The sequence below is a fragment of the Salminus brasiliensis genome, chromosome 2 (genome assembly GCF_030463535.1).
Source record: "Salminus brasiliensis chromosome 2, fSalBra1.hap2, whole genome shotgun sequence".
Lineage (NCBI taxonomy): Eukaryota > Metazoa > Chordata > Actinopteri > Characiformes > Bryconidae > Salminus > Salminus brasiliensis.
In genome coordinates this window covers 26,278,980-26,298,752 of record NC_132879.1, presented here as the reverse complement: position 1 = coordinate 26,298,752, position 19,773 = coordinate 26,278,980, and the positions used below count along the sequence as shown (strand labels likewise).

The window sequence follows — 19,773 nt, the reverse complement described above, 5'->3', positions numbered from 1 at the left end:
CGCCTCTGCTCCACAACTGCTGAATATTCATGCCATATTCAGATATAACAAGGGAAGGAGGGGGTTAGATTGTAAATCTGAAAAATTAACAAAACAATTTAAAAAAAAACCTCTAAAGCCAGATGAATGTGCTGACATGCAGTCTGATCTCCTGTTTAGATCACATTCTGTTGATTTTCTTAGTGTTAATAAGTTAGCACATCCTCTACCGGGAACACACTTAAAAGTTCTTCTGAGAATTTTCAACTACATTAATTGCGGATTTGGACATATTGGGGGAAAAGCACACAATGTAGTCAGAAAGTCAACTTTAGATGCTATGTGGGGACTTGCCTTGCTGCTTGCCTTCAGTCTCCATTCAAATAAATATCTAAAAAATTCACTTTAACTCTAACTCAGCCCAACCAGAACCTCAACCCAAAACCTAGATCTAACCCTCACTCTGGTCCTAAACCTAATACTGGTCCAAACCTAAGCTGTTGAGAATCAACTGATGAGGCTAAAGTGCTCTATCCAGAGACAGTAACAGCATTTAGTCGTTTAGCAGTATGTTAAATTAGGGAAATAAACAGTAATTGAAAATGAACAAAACTGTCCTGTGAGCAGGGGTTCTCAAAGTTCAGCGTACGACTGTTTGCAAGTTTCACTGTACATCACAGACCTGAATCTTGAAGCCAATATGCTTTATAACCCCCCACAGCATCAGAGAGGCCAGACACTAAGAATACACATCATCACTCCAATCACAGACATGACCATCCAAGAGTGTTTTTGCATGGCCAATTTAAAAGGTGTAAAAATAAAGAGGCAACGCTTCAGTAAATGGAAATGGAAATACTTTATTTCACCATTAGTCAAGAGCAAGCGGCAGAATCATTTAAACCCGTGAAATAAAAGAAAAGAAAAACAGAAAGCGTAACTGAAAAGTGTTATTTATGGAATCACAAAATATAGACAAGTTCCATAATGTGACGAAAGAGAAGTACAATAACGTTTACCTACTATCTAGAATCCCTACTTCTTTTTCTAGGTTCATAACGACGTAGAAATGAAAGAATATGCTTTTTAACATCCAGTGTGGTCATGCCAGTGTATACAGCATTTTGTACAGAGTAGTACTTCAGATGAGCTGTCTCACCTCAGTGTGAAGAAATGGGCTCCTCCTGTAGCAGATATGAACAGTGAGGTTCTCTGTCATCAGTTTGGTTTAATACACATTTTGCATTTGGTATAAAGAAGTAGATTGGGGACGGGGTGGGAAAGGTGAGCTGCTTGTAAATGGAGAAAGACTGTACATGTGCCTTTAGCATTCTGGGTTGCAGCTAAAGGCACATAGGGTCCACTGAGCAACAGATATGTCCATTCTGTGGGAGAAAAGAGAGATATTAGGTCATATGGAGAGTCACAAAACCACTTTCACATTGAAATATTCAGAGTTAGCTGTTATAATAATGTTAATGTCAATAACTAATGTTTTTATGCAAAACTATTTTATAAACTCCAGAGAGGCTCCACTTGTAAATAAATGTTGGATAAAGATGCTGGATATCACTGTGACAATAGGAGAAACAGTAAATTAGGATTAATTGGTTACTGGAGGTACAGCAAGTACGGACTGAACTGGAAATCCAAATAAATAGGTCTAATAAATAATTGTATTCTATTTTTAACTGTATGTTTATGTAGGTATACAAAAATGAGTAATAATATATGTTAAAACACAGCTCTTAACCATGTGTTCATTTTGCTAATATCATTGCTGGATGTTTTATTGAATATTTATATATACAAATATGTATATATAACTTTTTGGGGACCAACAAGAAGCTATTAACGGATAAATATATTAAAATGATGTACTTATATATTATAGGGTATCACTTTACTTGGATGGTCCATTGTAGATTCCTCGTAGATGCTTACCTGACATTCAACTAACATTCAACTGAATATGTATTAAATGCAACTGAACTCTAAGTTGAATGTAAATGATTTTCTATTAAATTTACTCAGCAAATGAGCTGTACATCCACAGACCGATGTGGAGAATCAACAGCCAATAACTGTGCAGTTAAGACCAGATCATAAATACTACAGAATTAATTTATCATGTTTATTATGTTTTATAAAGTTGTGACACTTCATGACTCATGACTTCATGATTTCTGTATTCACTGGATCAGACTGCCAAAAGTTTGAAATCATAATTTTATAGATATAAACAAATCAGAGTTTGCTGTGTTTGCCTTAGCTTGCAGCATGAAGCTGATATTCCACCTAAAACAGCACTGCAGTTACATTGCGGTGCCCACATTTTCTGCATTATTTAAGGTTTCACAGAAAATTCCAGTAAGTAGCAAGAGAATGACTCCAGCCTCATAAAGGCAGCTGTGTTTGTTTACAGTGTCATTAATCAGCAGTGAATTTTACGTCAGAAATGTTCTACTAAGGTTATGTGATGGGGTGGAAATGTTTCCACGCTGTTGTAGCGTATAATGAGGGAAACATATCACTTGAGTGAATCTTGAGCACAGAGGTTAAATAAGCACATAGAGTTTAACTAGCATTTTAGATACACTACTTTGTTATTTAAATTAGCACACAGCTTAAAACAAGCAAGTGTGTGACCCGAATGACTGGAAAACCTGTCGCTTAATTTAGGTGTTGCTGTTACTGCAGTTATGTAGAGGCACACTGTATATATACATTTACTATAATTACATATTTGCCATAATTTCTTGTACATTTACTATATTTATGTTCTTTCTTGTCACGTTATCTGCCTCTAGATGCGACCTCCTGTCAGACATTATAGCTATTAACTGCACTGATACCTCATTCTTAAATTAGCTTAAAACAGCTTTCTAATTATGATCTTTATTATATCATCTAAATCATCTTTATTATTCTGTACCATTCCGAAAAGAACTTGCTTTAAAGCCACCCTACAAATGATGTTGCAGACTTTTTAAACTGTTCCCTTTGCTGATGTTTGGAGCTTGCTGACGTTTACTCAGTGTTGTGTTAATCAGCGTGTGCTTGCTGCTTGTGGTGTACACACACCTTGCACTGACACAGGGTGCACTCTGTGCCATGTTTGAGCCAGGAGGAGCCGCTGAAGCGTGTGATGCCGTGTTCGTCCTCGCAGGTCTTGGTGATGTCGTTGCGGATGCTGTGAGCCTGGCACGGGTCCGACACACAGCGGGCACAGCACTCACCCTCAGGCACCAGCGTGAAGTCACAGTCCGCCGGCGGGCAGGACAGCGGCCAGCAGTCCACCTCTCCCTGCTGCATCACACACAGTACACACACATAGCACATCTCAGCAAGAATAGCACTTATTTAACCCTGCTGTTCCCCCCGTGGTTTATATACCTCCTCTAACCGTTCCTTCAATTTTTCCCGCTCAGAGCTCACTGAAGCTAGCAGGAATTCTGCTGAAAGTGCGGATTCTGAACTTTCAATCCATACTACATTCTGTAAGCAGCACAGGAGACTTCTACTGCAGTTTAAATTTGATGAAAAGTTATTGTGCTCAGTCTTGTTTGGTAGAAAGAAAATCTCTTTACATTTCCTGCCACGTTTTTGTGAAAATACGCGGAAAACAGACTCTGGGCCATTGATACAGATCGTAAACAGTATGTAAATTTAATTCATTACATACACAACTCTGTAATGCAAATCAGGTGTACAGCAGCACTACAGCAATAAATCTAAACATCTAAGGCTTAAGAAGGACAAACAAGACCAAAGACTAGGAACCAGATTCACAGAAGTGTCTTAAGAAGTAAATTCTTCTAAGACGTGCTCTATAACTTCTTAAGAAAAAAGTTGATAATATGTTTTTATATATTTTCTTAACCTATTAAAAGCCTCACACTTGTCTTGTACTATAAAAGTTCAGATGGTCGACCTCTAAAATGATCCATTTAAATATTAGAATTAATGTCTGAGTTAACTAGATTACAAGTGCAGACTGCTCTTAAGGTACTGTTAATTCAAGAAGGATTTTGTTTCCTCCGCTATTACCTCTAATCTTTTTGCGATGTAGGGTTTTTCCTAGTTTTTTTTTTTTTTGCTAACCATTGCAAAGATTTACCAGAACAATGGAAAATATGTGTCTTCAGTCATTTATGAAAAGTAAGAAAGCTTTTTTCAAGTAAGTCTACAACGTTCTTTAAAACAATTAAAATTAAATAAAAATACAGGGGGAAAAAATGCACACTGAAAGGCAACCCTGCGTTTTAGATTTGTCTAGGGACTACCAAATGCCCTAATGTGTGCATTTAGTGCCCTAATACTTGACTATGGGACAGATAACTATATATTTCTAAATATTTCAGTTCATCACCATGCACTGCCTGGTATGTCAACACCATTTTAAACTAAACCTGGTGCAATATGCTACCTTCTTCTTTTGAACTCAGTAAGCACCCGAGGCACAGCATTCAAGACCAACTGCCATCGTGTTGTATCTCCATGACTAAGACATGTAAATAAGGCATTACAATAACCAAAAAAAAAGACATGACGATACAAAAGCATGAATAATTCTCTCTGTACCCTGAAAGGAAAGCAGTGAGGGCTGTGTAGCACAAACCTGTTAAGCATATAAACACAAAGTATGTATGAAAGTAAATCTTATGAAAATGACTGACTTCCTTAAGAGAAAGTTTGAGAACTTTTTGAAGAACTGCATTCAATAATATTCTTATAAACTTCTTAGTATTTATCTTAAATCTTTGTGCGTTCTTTTTTTTTTTTTTATTAAAGCTTTGGGAATCCAGCCCCAGCTTTGCACTGTTGTTAACACCACATTCCTATTTCTGCTCTCTTTTATAAAGTAACAGGATTATCATTGTTGCATTCTTGTGTAATAATCTTAACTGCTAGCAGTTTGTTTATCTCTGCAATGGAATACCGGATAGGGATAGATAATTTTACACGTCTGCCAAGACTTGGAAACAGTGACTCAGCTTGTTTCTTGGAAGCTCTTAGAGGGGATTGCAATAAATAAACTGAGCTCATAGTCCATAATAAACAACAGCTCCAGCCTCTATAATAATGAAAAATAAGTGTGCTTACCTTACACAGAGTGTCAGCACCTCTGCCCCTTTTCCACAAACTCAGCTGACGTAAATTCTTCTAAACCTAATAACCCTGAACATACTTATTAGCTAACTCACCTTCTAATAAAGGTGAGTCTATTTTATATTGACACAGTCACCATGATTTAGGCCTAAACTACAGCTACACTGCAGAGTTTTATGACGAAGATCAAAGTCTTATAGGGAAAATCCAGCAGATTCTTTAGTAAATGCCCTGCTCCACATTTTTCATCAATTATATAAAACCAGTAGCAGAGAAAGCCGCACTGCTCGCCTCCTGCTATTCTCAATAACTCCCCCAAATACAGGTCATATCTTTTAGCCAACCTTATAGATTCAGTTAAGCAGTGATTTAGCTCTGCCTGACCTATTTCTGCTCACACTTTCATTTCACTGGTGTTAACGCTAACTCCACTGTAGCGCACAGAATGCGTTATAACCCATGAAAATGTGTGTGTGTGTTTGCATGCAAGTGTGCAAACAAGTTAAAATCCTCAAATGAAATGACATTAATAATGCATTAATATACTAGCAGTTCTAGCAAGTTCAGGCAGCTTTCTTGTTATTTTCAACTCATTCAACAAATGTCCTCTCATTTTGCTCTGATTCCGTTCAGTTTACAATTCGAACACCATTTGTACACCAACATATGCAATAAAATGCATCTGATTTTTGTTAGTGTACGTGGTCAGAAAGACCACAAAGAACAGAAACAAACATAAATAATGCAAAAGATCTGTACAAATGTCCAAAGTGCAAATCAACAAACAAACCTGCTGGCGGCTGCCTGGTTAGAGTGGAATGATACAACTGTATATATATATAATGAGCCAAAATGTAAGAATGTAAACCCTAGTAAAAAAAAACATGCACTTGATTGTATTTTAAAAAATATGTTGTAAACATACCAGCAGATGTATATACTAATTTAAAATGTTAAAAATACATCAATATTATGGTTTCATCAAATGCTTGCAAGTAAACTTTGATCACACTTGTGATGATGTAGTAATGTTGTATATTTGTATGAATACATTATGGTGAAGTATACTTTTACTTAAACAACAGTTTAATTGAATTTAACAGAATATACTTAAATACCTTTTTGAAATACTTTTGTACATTTTTGCAAAATGTGTTAAGACAACTGCAGCAGAAATTCCATTAAAGCACACTTGAAATGTCATACATTTATGAAAAGTATACAGAAGTATACTGTAATCCCAAATGTTGTTTCTACCAGAATTATGCCATCAGCATTTGTGAAGATGGTAATTGTTAATATGTTAGTTTGGTAAAGTCCGACAGAGATCTTCAAATCTGGACCTTGAATCCATTCTCGAGTCCTGGACATTGTATTCCTTGGTAGGCATGATATTACATGGCCAATTAACTACATTAACTGTTCCCTTAACTTCCAGCGAGAACAAAACCCAGGACTGGAAATTAGATTGACTATTAATGTATTTAAGGTATATTTTAGTACATTCCACTTAGTGTATAATAGTAATGTAGTTATAATACCTATTATATGGGTTTTGATTCCACTTTAATTGTAAAATGTGGATTTAAACACATATGCTGTAGTATGTTTAAAATCCACCTAAGTATACTTAAAATAGCTCTATTTTAGCACCGTTAAGTACAATTTTCAATCCATATCAAATTTTCAATCCAAAAAGTTGTTTCATTTTTCATTAACATTTTGATGTTTTTATACTTTTATGACTAACATTTGGGATTTGTTTCCTTGGTTTTAACTGAGGATTAGTCTTCATATTGTTTTTTTTATTCAAGCCAACCAAGCAACAAACCAAGCAACTTGGTGATGCAAGTGAGGAAAGGGGGATAACTTTTCATTTTTCATTTTCTTGGCATTACAAATGAGAAAACAGGGCAGGCATACATTATGTGATGTTGGAGTAAATAAGAATAAATAAACAAATGTATTATAAATACAAACAATTAACTGCTCCTGCACTCCTTTTCCTTTTCTGCACATTTTTCTGTACAAAGTTTCTCAAGGTTAGAAATGTCACAAAACAAAGGCAGAAAAGTAAAGGTGAGTTATTCCATGACCTTGCAGAGTGCAGGTGCAGCAGCCTGTGTGTGTTGAGGCCCACAAGGTTATGCGGGATTCGTGTGTGTGTGCAACTCTAAAACCGTGCTATGAAGTCTGGCTCTGGCTCACACACTCCTGAGCCTCTAGAGAACGGAGAGGCAGCAGCCGCTGGAGAGGCAGCAAGAGTGAGGTGCATCCTGATTGAGTGAGAAAGCGAGCGAGAGAACTTTCAGCTGGGATCTTCCTTCTTCCCCTGCCTCCTTGTCTCCTCCGTCCGGCTCCTTGGACGATTGACAGCCATCTGCTTCTTTCCTCTGCTCTGCTTTTCACTCTTTCGAATTTCACACAACTCTTCCTCATCTCTTATTCTCTGTCTTGTCTTTTTTCCTTCTTCTTTTCATTCGCTTTCACTCAAGCTCTCCTATCTTTTCTCTCTTTCAATTCTTCTCTGCTTCTCATGCTCCTCGTTCCCCTTTATTCACCCTCCACGTTCTGCTTTCCTCCCTTCTTTCTGTCCTCAACCCCTCCTTCTTTTCCACTCCTCCTTTCATCCTCCACCCATTTCATTTTATTCCGCTTCCTGTACTCTGATGTTCTGCCACTGAGAAGGGAATTAAAAGCCCTCACTCCTCTCTCTCTCTCAGTCTCTCTCCTGCATGCTCTCTTTTTCCTCTCCAGTCTTTTTTCCGCTAGTCCTTTATTGCCTGCCAGAACCCATCCGTGTGTCCGGCTGGAACAGCTGGAGATGAATGAAAGTGTTGTGGGTGTTACGGGCTGCTCTGGCCGCACCTCTGTGTTCCTATGCTAATGCGGAGCGGACTGGGAGGGCTGAAAGAGTCAGCGCAGCACTCTGCTGTGTTTGATCTGTCTAGAGTTTTATAACAGCAGACACACCTCTACCCACAGGCTTATGGCAGCCCCCGACAAACAGCATAGGTGATTTGTGTGAAAGGTGCTACCAAGGAGGAAGCCACAATAGAAGCGATTTTTTCCTTTTTCCTGAAGCACAGAAACTCCTCCTCATGAATAGCAAAGTATGGCATTTGCATTCGATGAACATATGGATGGGGTGGGGGAACAGCTGAGATACTGAGCAAGAGAGAAAGAAAGGGAAAAGTGGAGGGAGGCAAGTGTGTTGTCTGGGGAAAAAAAGACGAGTGTAGAAATGAATTTCTGTTTCCCTGCTCTGCAGGAGGGCTGAGAGTCAGGGAGAGGGAGAGGGAGAGAGAGAGACAGAGCGAGAGACAGTGACGGAATAAGACATGAATGAAGGCAATGATGAACGCTTTTGCTGCTCTGCAGAGATTAACATCACATAGCACTAGAGGCTAGAAAGCATTTGATTACTTAATATAGCTTTCATAGTGTAATCTCCAGCTGGATATTTGCCAAACATTCACTACTAGCTTAGAGGAACAATGGTTCAGCTGTTTCAAACCCATTAAACCCAGCAGCTCCCCAACAGCAAGCCATTCCAGACTGCAGCAGCATAGTTGTCATGCAGCCCTTCAGGAACATCTAGACACCTTCACCGACAAAACCCACCCATAGACACCTGTTCTGCCGTTCCTGCAATGCAATAGCTATTCATTATAAAAACCTCCTTGCTTGCAAACATCTGCAACCCTGCAGGTTCTAGTGACCACGAATCATGTTGTTTCCTTGTGCTTGTCTGTTTGGCTTTAAACTCTGCATTCACATCCATTTCCTTTGTGTTACACAAGATCATTACAATCAACTGATTGTAAGGGTGAATTGTACACTATATGGACAAATGTATGGGGACCCACCTCCTAACCATTGAACTCAGGTGTTTCATTAAGTCCCACTGGCACAGGTGTATAAAATCAAGCACCTAGCCATGCAGTCTGCCTTTACACCATTAGTGAATGAATAGGTGGTTCTAAAGATCTTACTGAATTCCACTGTGGTTCTGTAATAGGATGCCGCTATTGAGACATTATAACTGCCTAGATATTCCACCATCAACTATAAGTGGTATTATTGGAAATGATTGGAAAGTGTTTAGGAACCACAGCAACTCAGCCACAAAGTGTCAGACCACATAAAGTTACAGAGTAGGGTCATTAAATACTGAGATGGTGTATAAAAGTTACTAACGCTCTGCTAACATAACAACTGCAGAATTCCAAAGCTCTGGCATTAACACCAGCACAAAAACTGTGCTCGGAATTTCATGGCATATGTTTCCATGGCCAAGCAGCTGCATGTAGGCCTTATATCACCAAGCACAATGCCAAATGTCAGATGGAGAGTTGTAAAAAAAAAAAACACCACCATTAGACTCTGGAGCAGTAAAAAACATGTTCTGTGGAGTGACAAATCACACTTCTCTATCTGCCAATCTGATGGGCACATTAGTGTTTGGCAGAAGTCCAGAAGAACATTAGCTGACTAACAGCACTGTGCCAACTGTAAAGTTTGGTGGAGGAGGGATAATGCTATGGGGTTGTTTTTCAGGGGTTGGTCAAGGCCCCTTAGTTCCAGTGAAGGGAAGTCTTAATACTTCCCTTTGATTACAACCTCAGTATCTGACCTCACCAATGTTCTGTGGGAAAACTTCCCACAAGATCCTCCAAACACTTATACAAAGCCACCCTTCTAAAAGTGGACAAAGGTAGGACAACCAGTAAACCAGTGACATCTGGTCTAATCCCACAAACAATCTACTGTAAAACAAACTGCTGAAAAGGTAAATGCTGGCTATTGGCTCTTGTGGAATTGATGCCTTGATGGGTCAGAGCTGTTTTGGTGGCCCACGAGGGGGACCTACACAAAATTAGGCAGGTGGTCTTAATGTTATCATATCGTAGATGTCTGTATATGTGTTTATGTGTTTCTCACCAGGCACTGGCACTGCTGGCAGTTTTCTGTCCAGGTGTCTCCACTGGCATAAGTGAGTAGGCCATTCTGGTGCAGGCACTGAGAGCTGAGGCGCGGGTCGCACTCCGGACAGCAGAACAGATCCACAGTGGGGTTCTCACAGTCACACACCATACGCCTGCACATCACCTGCCCCATCTGAGCACAAATACACACAGCACACACTTTTCACATTACCTGAATAAAAAAGATGCGTTTGTGTATGTGTGTGTGGACATGTCTGTGTTTGTGCAACACAAGCTGAGTTACCAAGCTCAAAATCAACAACATACTACAAAGAATACAAGTCGTGCTTTGGTCCTGAAGGGATCATTGTGATTGCTATTGAGAACTTTTCAGATAACCTTCATCTCTCAGTGACCTGAGATCTTCAAAACGAAAAAAAAGAAAAAAAAATCCAGCTCACAAATACAATTATATGTTTGTGCTTCTGTTCAGTCAAGCACAGAGGATATAATTTTGACTGACAGGTTCCCCATTTTCAAATCAATTAAAATGAGCCATCTAATTAAAAATGATTTTCTCGCTCTGTCCTTCACCATGAAGTGACTAATTGGGAGGCTGATTATTTAATATCTAAAAACTCATCTTCTTCTGTGCCACCTTCAGACACAAGAAAACATTTCAATTAAAGACCTAATTACTGAACGTGACCAGGGAAACTAATGGAGGTCAGACAGTTTAATGAAAATACTATTCTTAAAACACTTGAAGGTGTGGGTCAAATTAGCAGCAATTAACTGCCATCATTACCCTGCGATTAAAGGAAAAGGATCACCAGCAGACAGAGCTACAGCCACAAACTGCTGCACCATTTACAGTTAGACATCTGATGTTTCCACCCATCACCTGCAAATGTCCTATAAATCAGTGATTTCTGTGACATAAACCTCTGTGCATCTGAATACATAAATGATGGGTAGGGTTTCATGCTAGGGTAAAATCCTTATGAAATAATAATTACAGCAAATTTACATTCTAACTGAGAGGCAAGATCATCCAAAGGACCGATAATGGGTTTCCCAGCCCTCAGCAGCCATTTGGACACGTTTTATTTGGTCTTTTAATGAAATAGTCTGTAGAAGAGGTTCAGATTAATCTGATTGAAGCTGGTCAAGGACAATCGCCTGCCCTACCCACAATTCCTCACTCACTTGGCATGAGCAGACGGAGCACCTGTCGTTGTCCAGGACCCAGATCTGCCCATTGTGCTTCACCTTGTTGTCATGGATACAGTCTCCAGTACAGTTGTGTCCATGGGGACACCTGCAGTCGTATCCTCCATCCAGGTTAAAGCAGACAGTGTCATTGGCGCAAGTGCTCCTGCCTACTTTACACTCATCTATGTCTACAGAGAAAGACAGACAGACAGGAAGGATTAGTTCAACATGGAAATTTGCCCAACACTGTGTTACCTCTCTGTTAATAGTACAGCTGTGATATGAGATAATAGGACAGCTGTTTATAGTAGCTTTCAAAGGTACTTTTCATAATACTGCTTTTATTGTTTCAGCACTAATCCACAAAGAAACACACTGTATTATTAATCTTTTCTTACCTTAAGCCCCATTTCAAAACACAAGCTTTTCACTATTCTGTCCATCTGTGGATTAATCTTAACGGCTAAATTTACACTTATTTTACTGACTGTAGGTGTGTGAGTAAGCCTGCACGTTTTGTTGCACACTGGGTTACCTTCACATGACTCTCCATTGGCAGTGAACATGCCGTTGTCGTGGTATCCATCCCGGCACTCGCAGTGGTACCAGCCAGGTAGGTTCACACAGGTTGCATGACTGTCACACTCCACAAAGCCCTCTGAACACTCATCAATATCTACACAGAAGGAAAGTGAGGGAAAAGACTGAGGGAGAAAGTCTTTTACAGTGTGATTGAGTAATGAATAATGATGCAGCATCTAAGCCGGCGTCCATCAAGCAAGATTTGGGCTGAAGGTTACTTTTTCTCCCCAAGTGGCTGCCTTTTACTGCATGCCACCCCTGAGTGCTATTGACTGCCTTTTCTCTGATAAGCAGTGGCGTGGCATTGTGCATGCTCTGTCTCTGCCTATCTGCCACGATATCTGCTTGCAGGGAAGCTGCACTCACTGGAGGAATCCTAATGAGTAGCCTTATGAAGACAAATACATTTCAAAACACACCAAGCACAGAAGAAGTACTTTCAATCCCAGTATCACAAAGAGATCAGAAAGCATAGAATACTACAACTCCTAGAAAAATGACAGTGAACTTATTAGTGGACTAATATGAGATGAATATCCTGGCTTCTGCACTGAAGTTGCCTTTTTGAAGACGACATAAATCTCAGACCTAATTCCATTAGAAAACTTTACACGTGTCCACTCAAACGATTCCTCTCATCTACACTAAAGCACACAAGCACAGTCCATTTCTCGTAAACGACTGGGTCTAAATTCAATACTGCCCCATACAAATGGATTTTAATATGCAGAAAAAGGTGGAGTTATATTTCACATAATTTTTTATTAGACAGTACTGGGCAGAGGGACCGTGCTGGTTATTAAACAGGGGGATGAAAACAGAACGACAGGGAGTTTTTAGGATGATTAAATGCTCCCACTAGGTCTGAGATGGGCTCATTATGGTTGCCACAGATGCATCAGCCTCTGTCATTATGAAAATGACTCTAAACCACTGTAGCCTGGGCCTCCTAGTCCAATATCCGCAATATCCTCCAGTTGATGCTGCTCCTGGTTTTGTTCTGCAGCAAGGATTAGGCTAAATAAGCCACAGTGTTGTTGGGATATTTAGGACCAGATTGAAGCTTGATTGTTTGTAATAATAGAGACTGATTAAACATGACTACCATCAGAGCACAGCCTGCACTGAGCTAAGCATGAACAGTTTCAGAGTTACGGAGATAACAGGCATGGAGAGGAATGCTAATACAAACTTTTCTGCTGGAAAGTCACTTGTTCTTTGTGTCATTTAGGCTCCTAAAATGTCACAAGTTGCAATACTGCACTGTATCGTACAGCTCCTACTAATAAGTCTTACTTAGGAGGAATTTTCCCCAATTTTCCAATTCCCTCCCACTAGCTAGTACTCCCCCTATCACACAATAGTACCAGTGCTGGGTGCTTTAAGGCTAGCATGTGCTTTCTCCAAGGCACCAGACACCAGCATATATTCAAACTGCAGCTAATGCAACATCATTGGTCGGCTGAACTCGCTCAAAGGAGGGCTGAGTGGTGTGGGAACTTCATAATGATTTCCTGGGAATGTAGCCAATAGAACCAAAAGGTGTTACGCCTATACGTCTAGATGTAAGCTAAAATTAAATGTTCATTTCTAAATCTCTGAATCCAAGAATTTGCACCTACGTAACATTTAATTCTGCTTTATTTTGCACACGTTACCCTGTATTTTTTACAGTGTTGGCCTTGACCCCATGTATGTATTCTCTCCTGCTGTTTGGACTCACATGTTCTTCCCTGTTCCATAATAGCTATTGATCTGATTTGGAAATGTCTGAAATGGTACCATAACTTAAAATTATAACTATACATGGAACTGCAAGAAATGTCAGTGCCTTATTTTGTCTCTTGTAGTCATACATAGTCAATCAGAGAGTTTTACTTCCTCAGTTCTGTACTGGTGCTACAAGGCTATTCCCGAAGCACCTGAATGCAAACACCTGATGCAAGCCTACTTAATATTACTTAATAAACATTAATATAACTACTCTATAATATACAATTACATTTCAATGGTAATATTAATTTACAAAAGTATTGTTAATGTGGTTTCAGACAGAAATGCACAGCAATCACAACATTCAGAACACATCAGGTTTTTCAAACAATCTGAAATATAATAAATACAAACTGGTACTATCATCAACAACAGTTTATGCATGCATCTGAAACTAAATTGGTTTTATATTATTGGAAACAAAGATTTCAAACTTTTGAACAATGTATGTAAATTAGTTAAAGATTTTCTCCATTTTAGTAAGTCATACACAAACTAAAGACACCACATTTTGGCTGATTGACCACATTGGGGGTGAAACTGAGTAAATTACATTTTGTTTTTTCACCAAACTATTGCTTTATTCAAAACAGCCTGGGGTGTGCCTGAGAGTGGGCTGGAGTCTACAGCCTTTAACAGTGTAAACAAATGCCTTATTATGTACCCTAAAGGATCAACGCCCTAGGCCACAGTGTACTTATTTACCTGCTCTTATCTGAGACTCCACAGAGACATTCTGGCTACCTGCTGCAAAAGCACCTTCTTGACCACAAAATCATGAAAATCAAATAAAAATACATATAATGCACAATTAGTAGTTTATTCAGACAATGTATCCATGTTACAACATTCCCTTTATTGGGAATTGAAATAAGTTACTTATTTACTGAGTACAGGCCCAAATGTGTAAACCAGGCCTTTACATTGCTGCAGACACACAGCAGACGCAACCGAAAGACTCCTCGTTATCCGCTCATCTACAGGATGAGCTTAACAGAGAAACTGCAGATGAAAACTACTTTTTAAAGTGTGCTCCCTCCGCCCTACTATGGTGAAATCTCACATGCTCTTTGTAGTGGGTGAAGTTGCAGTTGGCAGAACACACAGGCTTTGAAATTGAAAAGCCGTCTGGCTGCGATGCCCTCTCTCCAGAAAGAAAAGGAACAAGTCTGAATCCATGCCAATTCTTCCTGCATGTAGTGAAGCTGAAGGCAGAGAGAGGCCAAGCTTACTATTTATACCGTCAGTGTTGGCAGGGACTTTATATTTATACATGTTATTTTCAGTGTTGCCATTCAAACTGTACTTTCACAACAATGGCAAGAAAACCAAAAGCAACTCCATACTGAAATGTACTAGAACAGGCTGATTTCACCCCCATCCGATTATCCGCTGAGACTGCTGAGAGAGCAAATCTACTTAATCAAGAGGACTTGGTATTTTATATATTGAAGCTGATTTATGAGACTCGTAATTGCCATTTCATATTTCATTAATTTTCTTTGGGTCATAATGTAACTGAATATGACTGTAAATGAACACTGAAGTAAACTGCAAGAAAATATGAGAACAAAATCAATAGAGAAAAAAAAGAAAAGCTGTGGATGAAACAAGGGGAGAAGATGAGACTTGAAAAGAAAACTGAGATCAAAGGATATGAAGAGAGGGGAAAGGAGGAAAAGAAAGAGGGGGAAAAGAAGAGGAGAAAAAGGAGAAGAAGAAAAAGGTGAGGAGAGGAACAAAGGTAAAAGTAAAAGGTCTGGAGAGGAAAGGAGAAAAAAAGAAGAAAATTGGTGATGTGAAGAAAGGAGAAAAGAGAAGAGGAAAAGGGAAAAGAGGAGAAGAGAATGAAGGAAAAAAGAGGAGAGGGAAAGGGAAAAGAGGTGAATAAAGGAGAATTGGGGAAAGGAGAAGAGGAAAAAGTGAAAAGATGAGTAAAGGGGAAATGAGGAGAGAAAGGGGAAAGAAGAGATGAGAAAATGTAAAAGGAGAAAAGAGGAGAGGAGAAACCAGTAGAAGAGTTGAAAAGAGAGGATGAGGAGAAGAGGGGAAAGGAGAGGATGGGGAGAGGAGCAAACAGAACAGGAGAAGAGAGAAGAAAAGGAGAGGAGGAGATAAGAAAAGAGAATGAGAAAGGAAGAGAGGAGAAAAGAAGAGAGGAGGTGATGCAACGGTCACAGCTGTTCCCCTCGTTATCTTGAGCGACAAGCTGGAAACAAAGGCTCTATTAAAACAGATCTCAGAGGGCAGAGGATGAGTGTGTCCTGCCTCGCTCCACTCGTTTATTCAGCCACTTGTCCGTCCTCTTGTGCTTTACTCTTTTATTCAGTCTCTCCCTGTGTGCAGATAGACTCAGAGGACAGTTCATTTGAGCTCCGACAGCAGTGCTGAGTGACAGCCAGCGGCTGAGATCAGCTCACGCTGAGACACCGGGGCACACGCTCCACTTTAAACACAGCCATAATGACTCGGGGTGGATACACTGATATCTGGACTAGGACCAGGTTTTGTGCATTGCAACATGCATTACTGGGGTTTACAGTGCAGCTGTAATCAAGACTCAATAAGACAAATCACGATCAAGTCCTAAAATAAAAAAAAGGCTCTAAAAGACCCAAGCTGTGTCCAAAATGGTGCCCTATTCACTATCCCCTACATGTGAAAACCCAGATCACTATATAGAGCACTGTTTTTTCAATGAGGCAGTCAACAAATTGGAGCACGTCATTATATATGTGTCGTCATATGCAGTGCGACAGCAGATCGCATAAACACAGCTGTACAAGAATCTTCAAACCAAACAACGCAATGAATTGTGGGTATTCCATGTCCGCTCGTGTAGATTGTTTGTAAACTACTTATTGGAGTGCACTTTGGGATTGTTACAGAGCACTGAAAATTCTTTGATTTTTTTGGTTACCACTATAAAATGGTGAAACTCCAAAGTAGTGCACTGTAGAGTAAATAAGGGGCAGTGGTGGCTCAGCAGTTAGAGCTCTGGGCTATCAATGACAAGGTTGTGGGTTCGATACCTGGCTCGGCAAGCTGCCACTGTTGGGCCCTTGAGCAAGGCGTGTGTTTGTGTGTTTACTACCACAGATGGGTCAAATATGGACACATTTCTACTACTCTAATCTTAACTACTTCTAGTACAAATGTCCCCTTTCTTGTTTTTTTTTAATTACTACTACACTCATACAGTCACACACACAATCGTACCACAAAAGAGGTACGATTGCTGTTCTTTTTATGTGTAAACGAAATGTTATAATTACATAATAATGTCATATTTACATAATAAATGACATCTGTATGACTTACATTTGACAGTACATTTGCATTGTAATCTGCATTTTTAATCTACATTTATTATCCTTAGAAATTCAAATATTTATATTATATTTCTATATCTAAAATATATGTAGAATATGCTGAAAGGGCAGAACCAGCAAACTACAGCATTGATGCAGATGTTTTACATTCCCCTCTATACCCGAAACAATCACAAAGTAGCAGAAGGTAACATGCAAAACCAGCGAAGAACAGACTCCCCAGAGAGACACACACAAACACACACACACACACACACACACACAATACATACACTTTTTTTAAAAGCCACTCATGAGAAACAAAATGCTCTAATTAGTCACTGCTAATTAAGTGTGTGGGTGTGTGTGGGAGCATGGCTGTGTGTGTACATGCCACCACATCTTAAATAAGTAATGACGGTAGGAGTGATCAGTGCGCTTAAACAGCGCATGTGGGTTCAGCAAGCCAGTGGCACGAGCAGAGCATAATGTCACCCAGCACAAAAAGCTAATTACCAAGCCTGATGAGATTACAAAAACCTTTTCATTCTTACAGCAGTTTCAGTGTAAACAGCATGACCTTTGCATACACCACTGCACATTTCTCTCCCTGTATCGATAATCAGCTCTCCCTCCCTCCCACTTTTATTCAGCTCTACAAGTGCCCCAGTCAGTCTTAAAACTCTCTCTCTCTCTCTCTCGCTCTCTGTTTGTCTGTCTATTTCTCTTGGAGAGTAATTGGAAGAGCTGCTGAATGGGGCTTTAATGAGGAGTATTTGCACAGAGCAGCACTTTCAGTCCTTGCCATTAATAAGGCAAGTAATCACACAAATCACCCACAGAACCAGGCTCACCAAAACCAGTGCTGCTCTCCAGTCAATAATTCAGTGAGAGAGTGAGAGAGAGAGAGAGAGAGAGAGAGAGAGAGAGAGAGAGAGAGAGAGAGAGAGAGCAAGCGAAAGATGTGGGTTTTTTTTGTGGTTTTTGTCATTTATTTTAGTATCAACAGCTAAACTTGTAGGGTGGAAATTGGTAAAGTGGGATGCTTAAGCTCTGTATCACTCTGTACCTTTATGTAGTTGTGCTTTACTGATAATAATCTATTGTTATACAGTGAGTCCAAGAAGTATTTGATCCCTTGCTGATTTTCTTCGTTGGCCCACTAATAAAGACATGATCATTCTATACTTTTAATGGTAGATGTATTCTTACATGGAGAGACAGAATATTAAAAAGAAAATCCAGAAAATAAATCTAAGGAATATATATTAATTGATTTGTATTTCATGGAGTGAAATAAGTATTTGATCCCTTAGTATTCATTAGCAGTTCTGGCTTTTACAGACCAGTTAGACACTCCCAATCAACTTGTTACCTGACCTGAAGCCACCTGTTCTCACTAATCACTTGTGTGAAAAACACCTGTCCACAGAATCAGACAGATCACACAGATTTCAAGTCTCCAACATGGGTAAAACCAAAGAGCTGTCACAGGACCTCAGAGTCAGAATTGTTGACCTTCACAAAGCTGGAATGGGCTACAAAAAGATTAGTAAGGTGTTGGATGTGAAAGTAACAACTATTGGTGCAATTATCAGAAAGTTTAAAGAGTATAACATGACAATCAACAGACCTCGGCCCGGTGCTCCAAAGAAGATTTCGCCTCGTGGGGTGGCAATGATGCTGAGAACAGTCAGAAATCGTCCTGCAACCACTCGGCAGGAGTTAGCAAATGACCTGAAGGCAGCTGGGACCACAGTTTGCAAGGAAACAATTGGCAACACTTTGCGCAACAATGGATTCACATCCTGCAGTGCCCGAAAGGTACCCCTGCTGAAGAGAGCACATGTGGAGGCGCGCCTCAAGTATGCCAATGATCATTTGAAAGATGAACCAAGTTATTGGGAGAAGGTTTTGTGGTCAGACGAGACCAAAATTGAACTTTTTGGCCTCAACTCCACCCGCCATGTGTGGAGGAAGAAAAATGCTGCCTATGACCCCAAGAACACTGTGCCCACCGTCAAGCATGGAGGTGGAAGCATAATGTTTTGGGGGTGTTTCTCTGCCAAGGGTACAGGGCTACTTCACCGCATCACTGGGAAGATGGATGGAGCCATGTACCGCACAATCCTGAGGGACAACCTCCTCCCCTCTGCCAGGGATCTGAAAATGGGCCGTGGTTGGGTCTTCCAACATGATAACGACCCTAAACATACAGCAAAGGCAACAAAGGATTGGCTCAAGAAAAATCACATTAAGGTCATGGAGTGGCCCAGCCAGTCGCCAGACCTCAATCCGATCGAAAATCTATGGAGGGAGCTGAAGGTCAGAGTTGCCAAGCGACAGCCCACCAACCTTCATGATTTAGAGAGGATCTGCAAAGAAGAGTGGGCCAAAATTCCCCCTGGTGTGTGTGCTAAACTTGTGGTTAACTACAACAAACGTCTCACCGCTGTGCTTGCAAACAAAGGCTTTGCCACTAAGTATTGAGTGTGTTTGGCAAGAGGGATCAAATACTTATTTTCCTCATTGAAATACAAATTAATTAAAATATATTCTTTAAAATTATATTCTGGATTTTTGTCTTGATATTCTGTCTCTCCATGTTAGAATATATCTACCATTAAAAGTGCAGAAGGATAGTGTCTTTATTAGTGGGCAAACAAAGAAAATCAGCAAGGGATCAAATACTTCTTGGACTCACTGTATATATATATATATATATATATATATATATATATATATATACATATATTCTAAAATCAAAGGGATGAATAAAAGTCTCTACTGTCCAGGGAAGGCTTTCTGTTAAGATTTTGGAGTATTGCTGTGAGGATTTGTTTGCATTTAGCGACTAGCGTGTTACTAAGGTC

At 39.7% G+C, this 19,773-nt stretch overlaps 2 protein-coding genes across 2 annotated transcripts in view; one reads left to right on the top strand and one right to left on the bottom strand.

Annotated features, from left to right (window-relative positions):
- Positions 1 to 19,773, top strand: part of LOC140548993 (small ribosomal subunit protein eS17) — a 351,034-nt gene that overhangs the window by 183,852 nt on the left and 147,409 nt on the right. The gene's annotated exons all lie outside the window — the stretch shown is intronic.
- The window catches only part of nell2a (neural EGFL like 2a), an 80,717-nt gene continuing 61,763 nt past the window's right edge, over positions 820 to 19,773 (bottom strand). The window contains exons 16-20 of the mRNA XM_072672165.1: positions 11,770 to 11,910; positions 11,229 to 11,422; positions 10,036 to 10,212; positions 3,064 to 3,288; positions 820 to 1,364 (exon numbers count right to left, since the gene is read on the bottom strand). Of these exons, the coding sequence (XP_072528266.1) occupies positions 1,323 to 1,364; positions 3,064 to 3,288; positions 10,036 to 10,212; positions 11,229 to 11,422; positions 11,770 to 11,910 (779 nt within the window). The 3' untranslated portion in view covers positions 820 to 1,322. The remainder of the gene's footprint in view (positions 1,365 to 3,063; positions 3,289 to 10,035; positions 10,213 to 11,228; positions 11,423 to 11,769; positions 11,911 to 19,773) is intronic.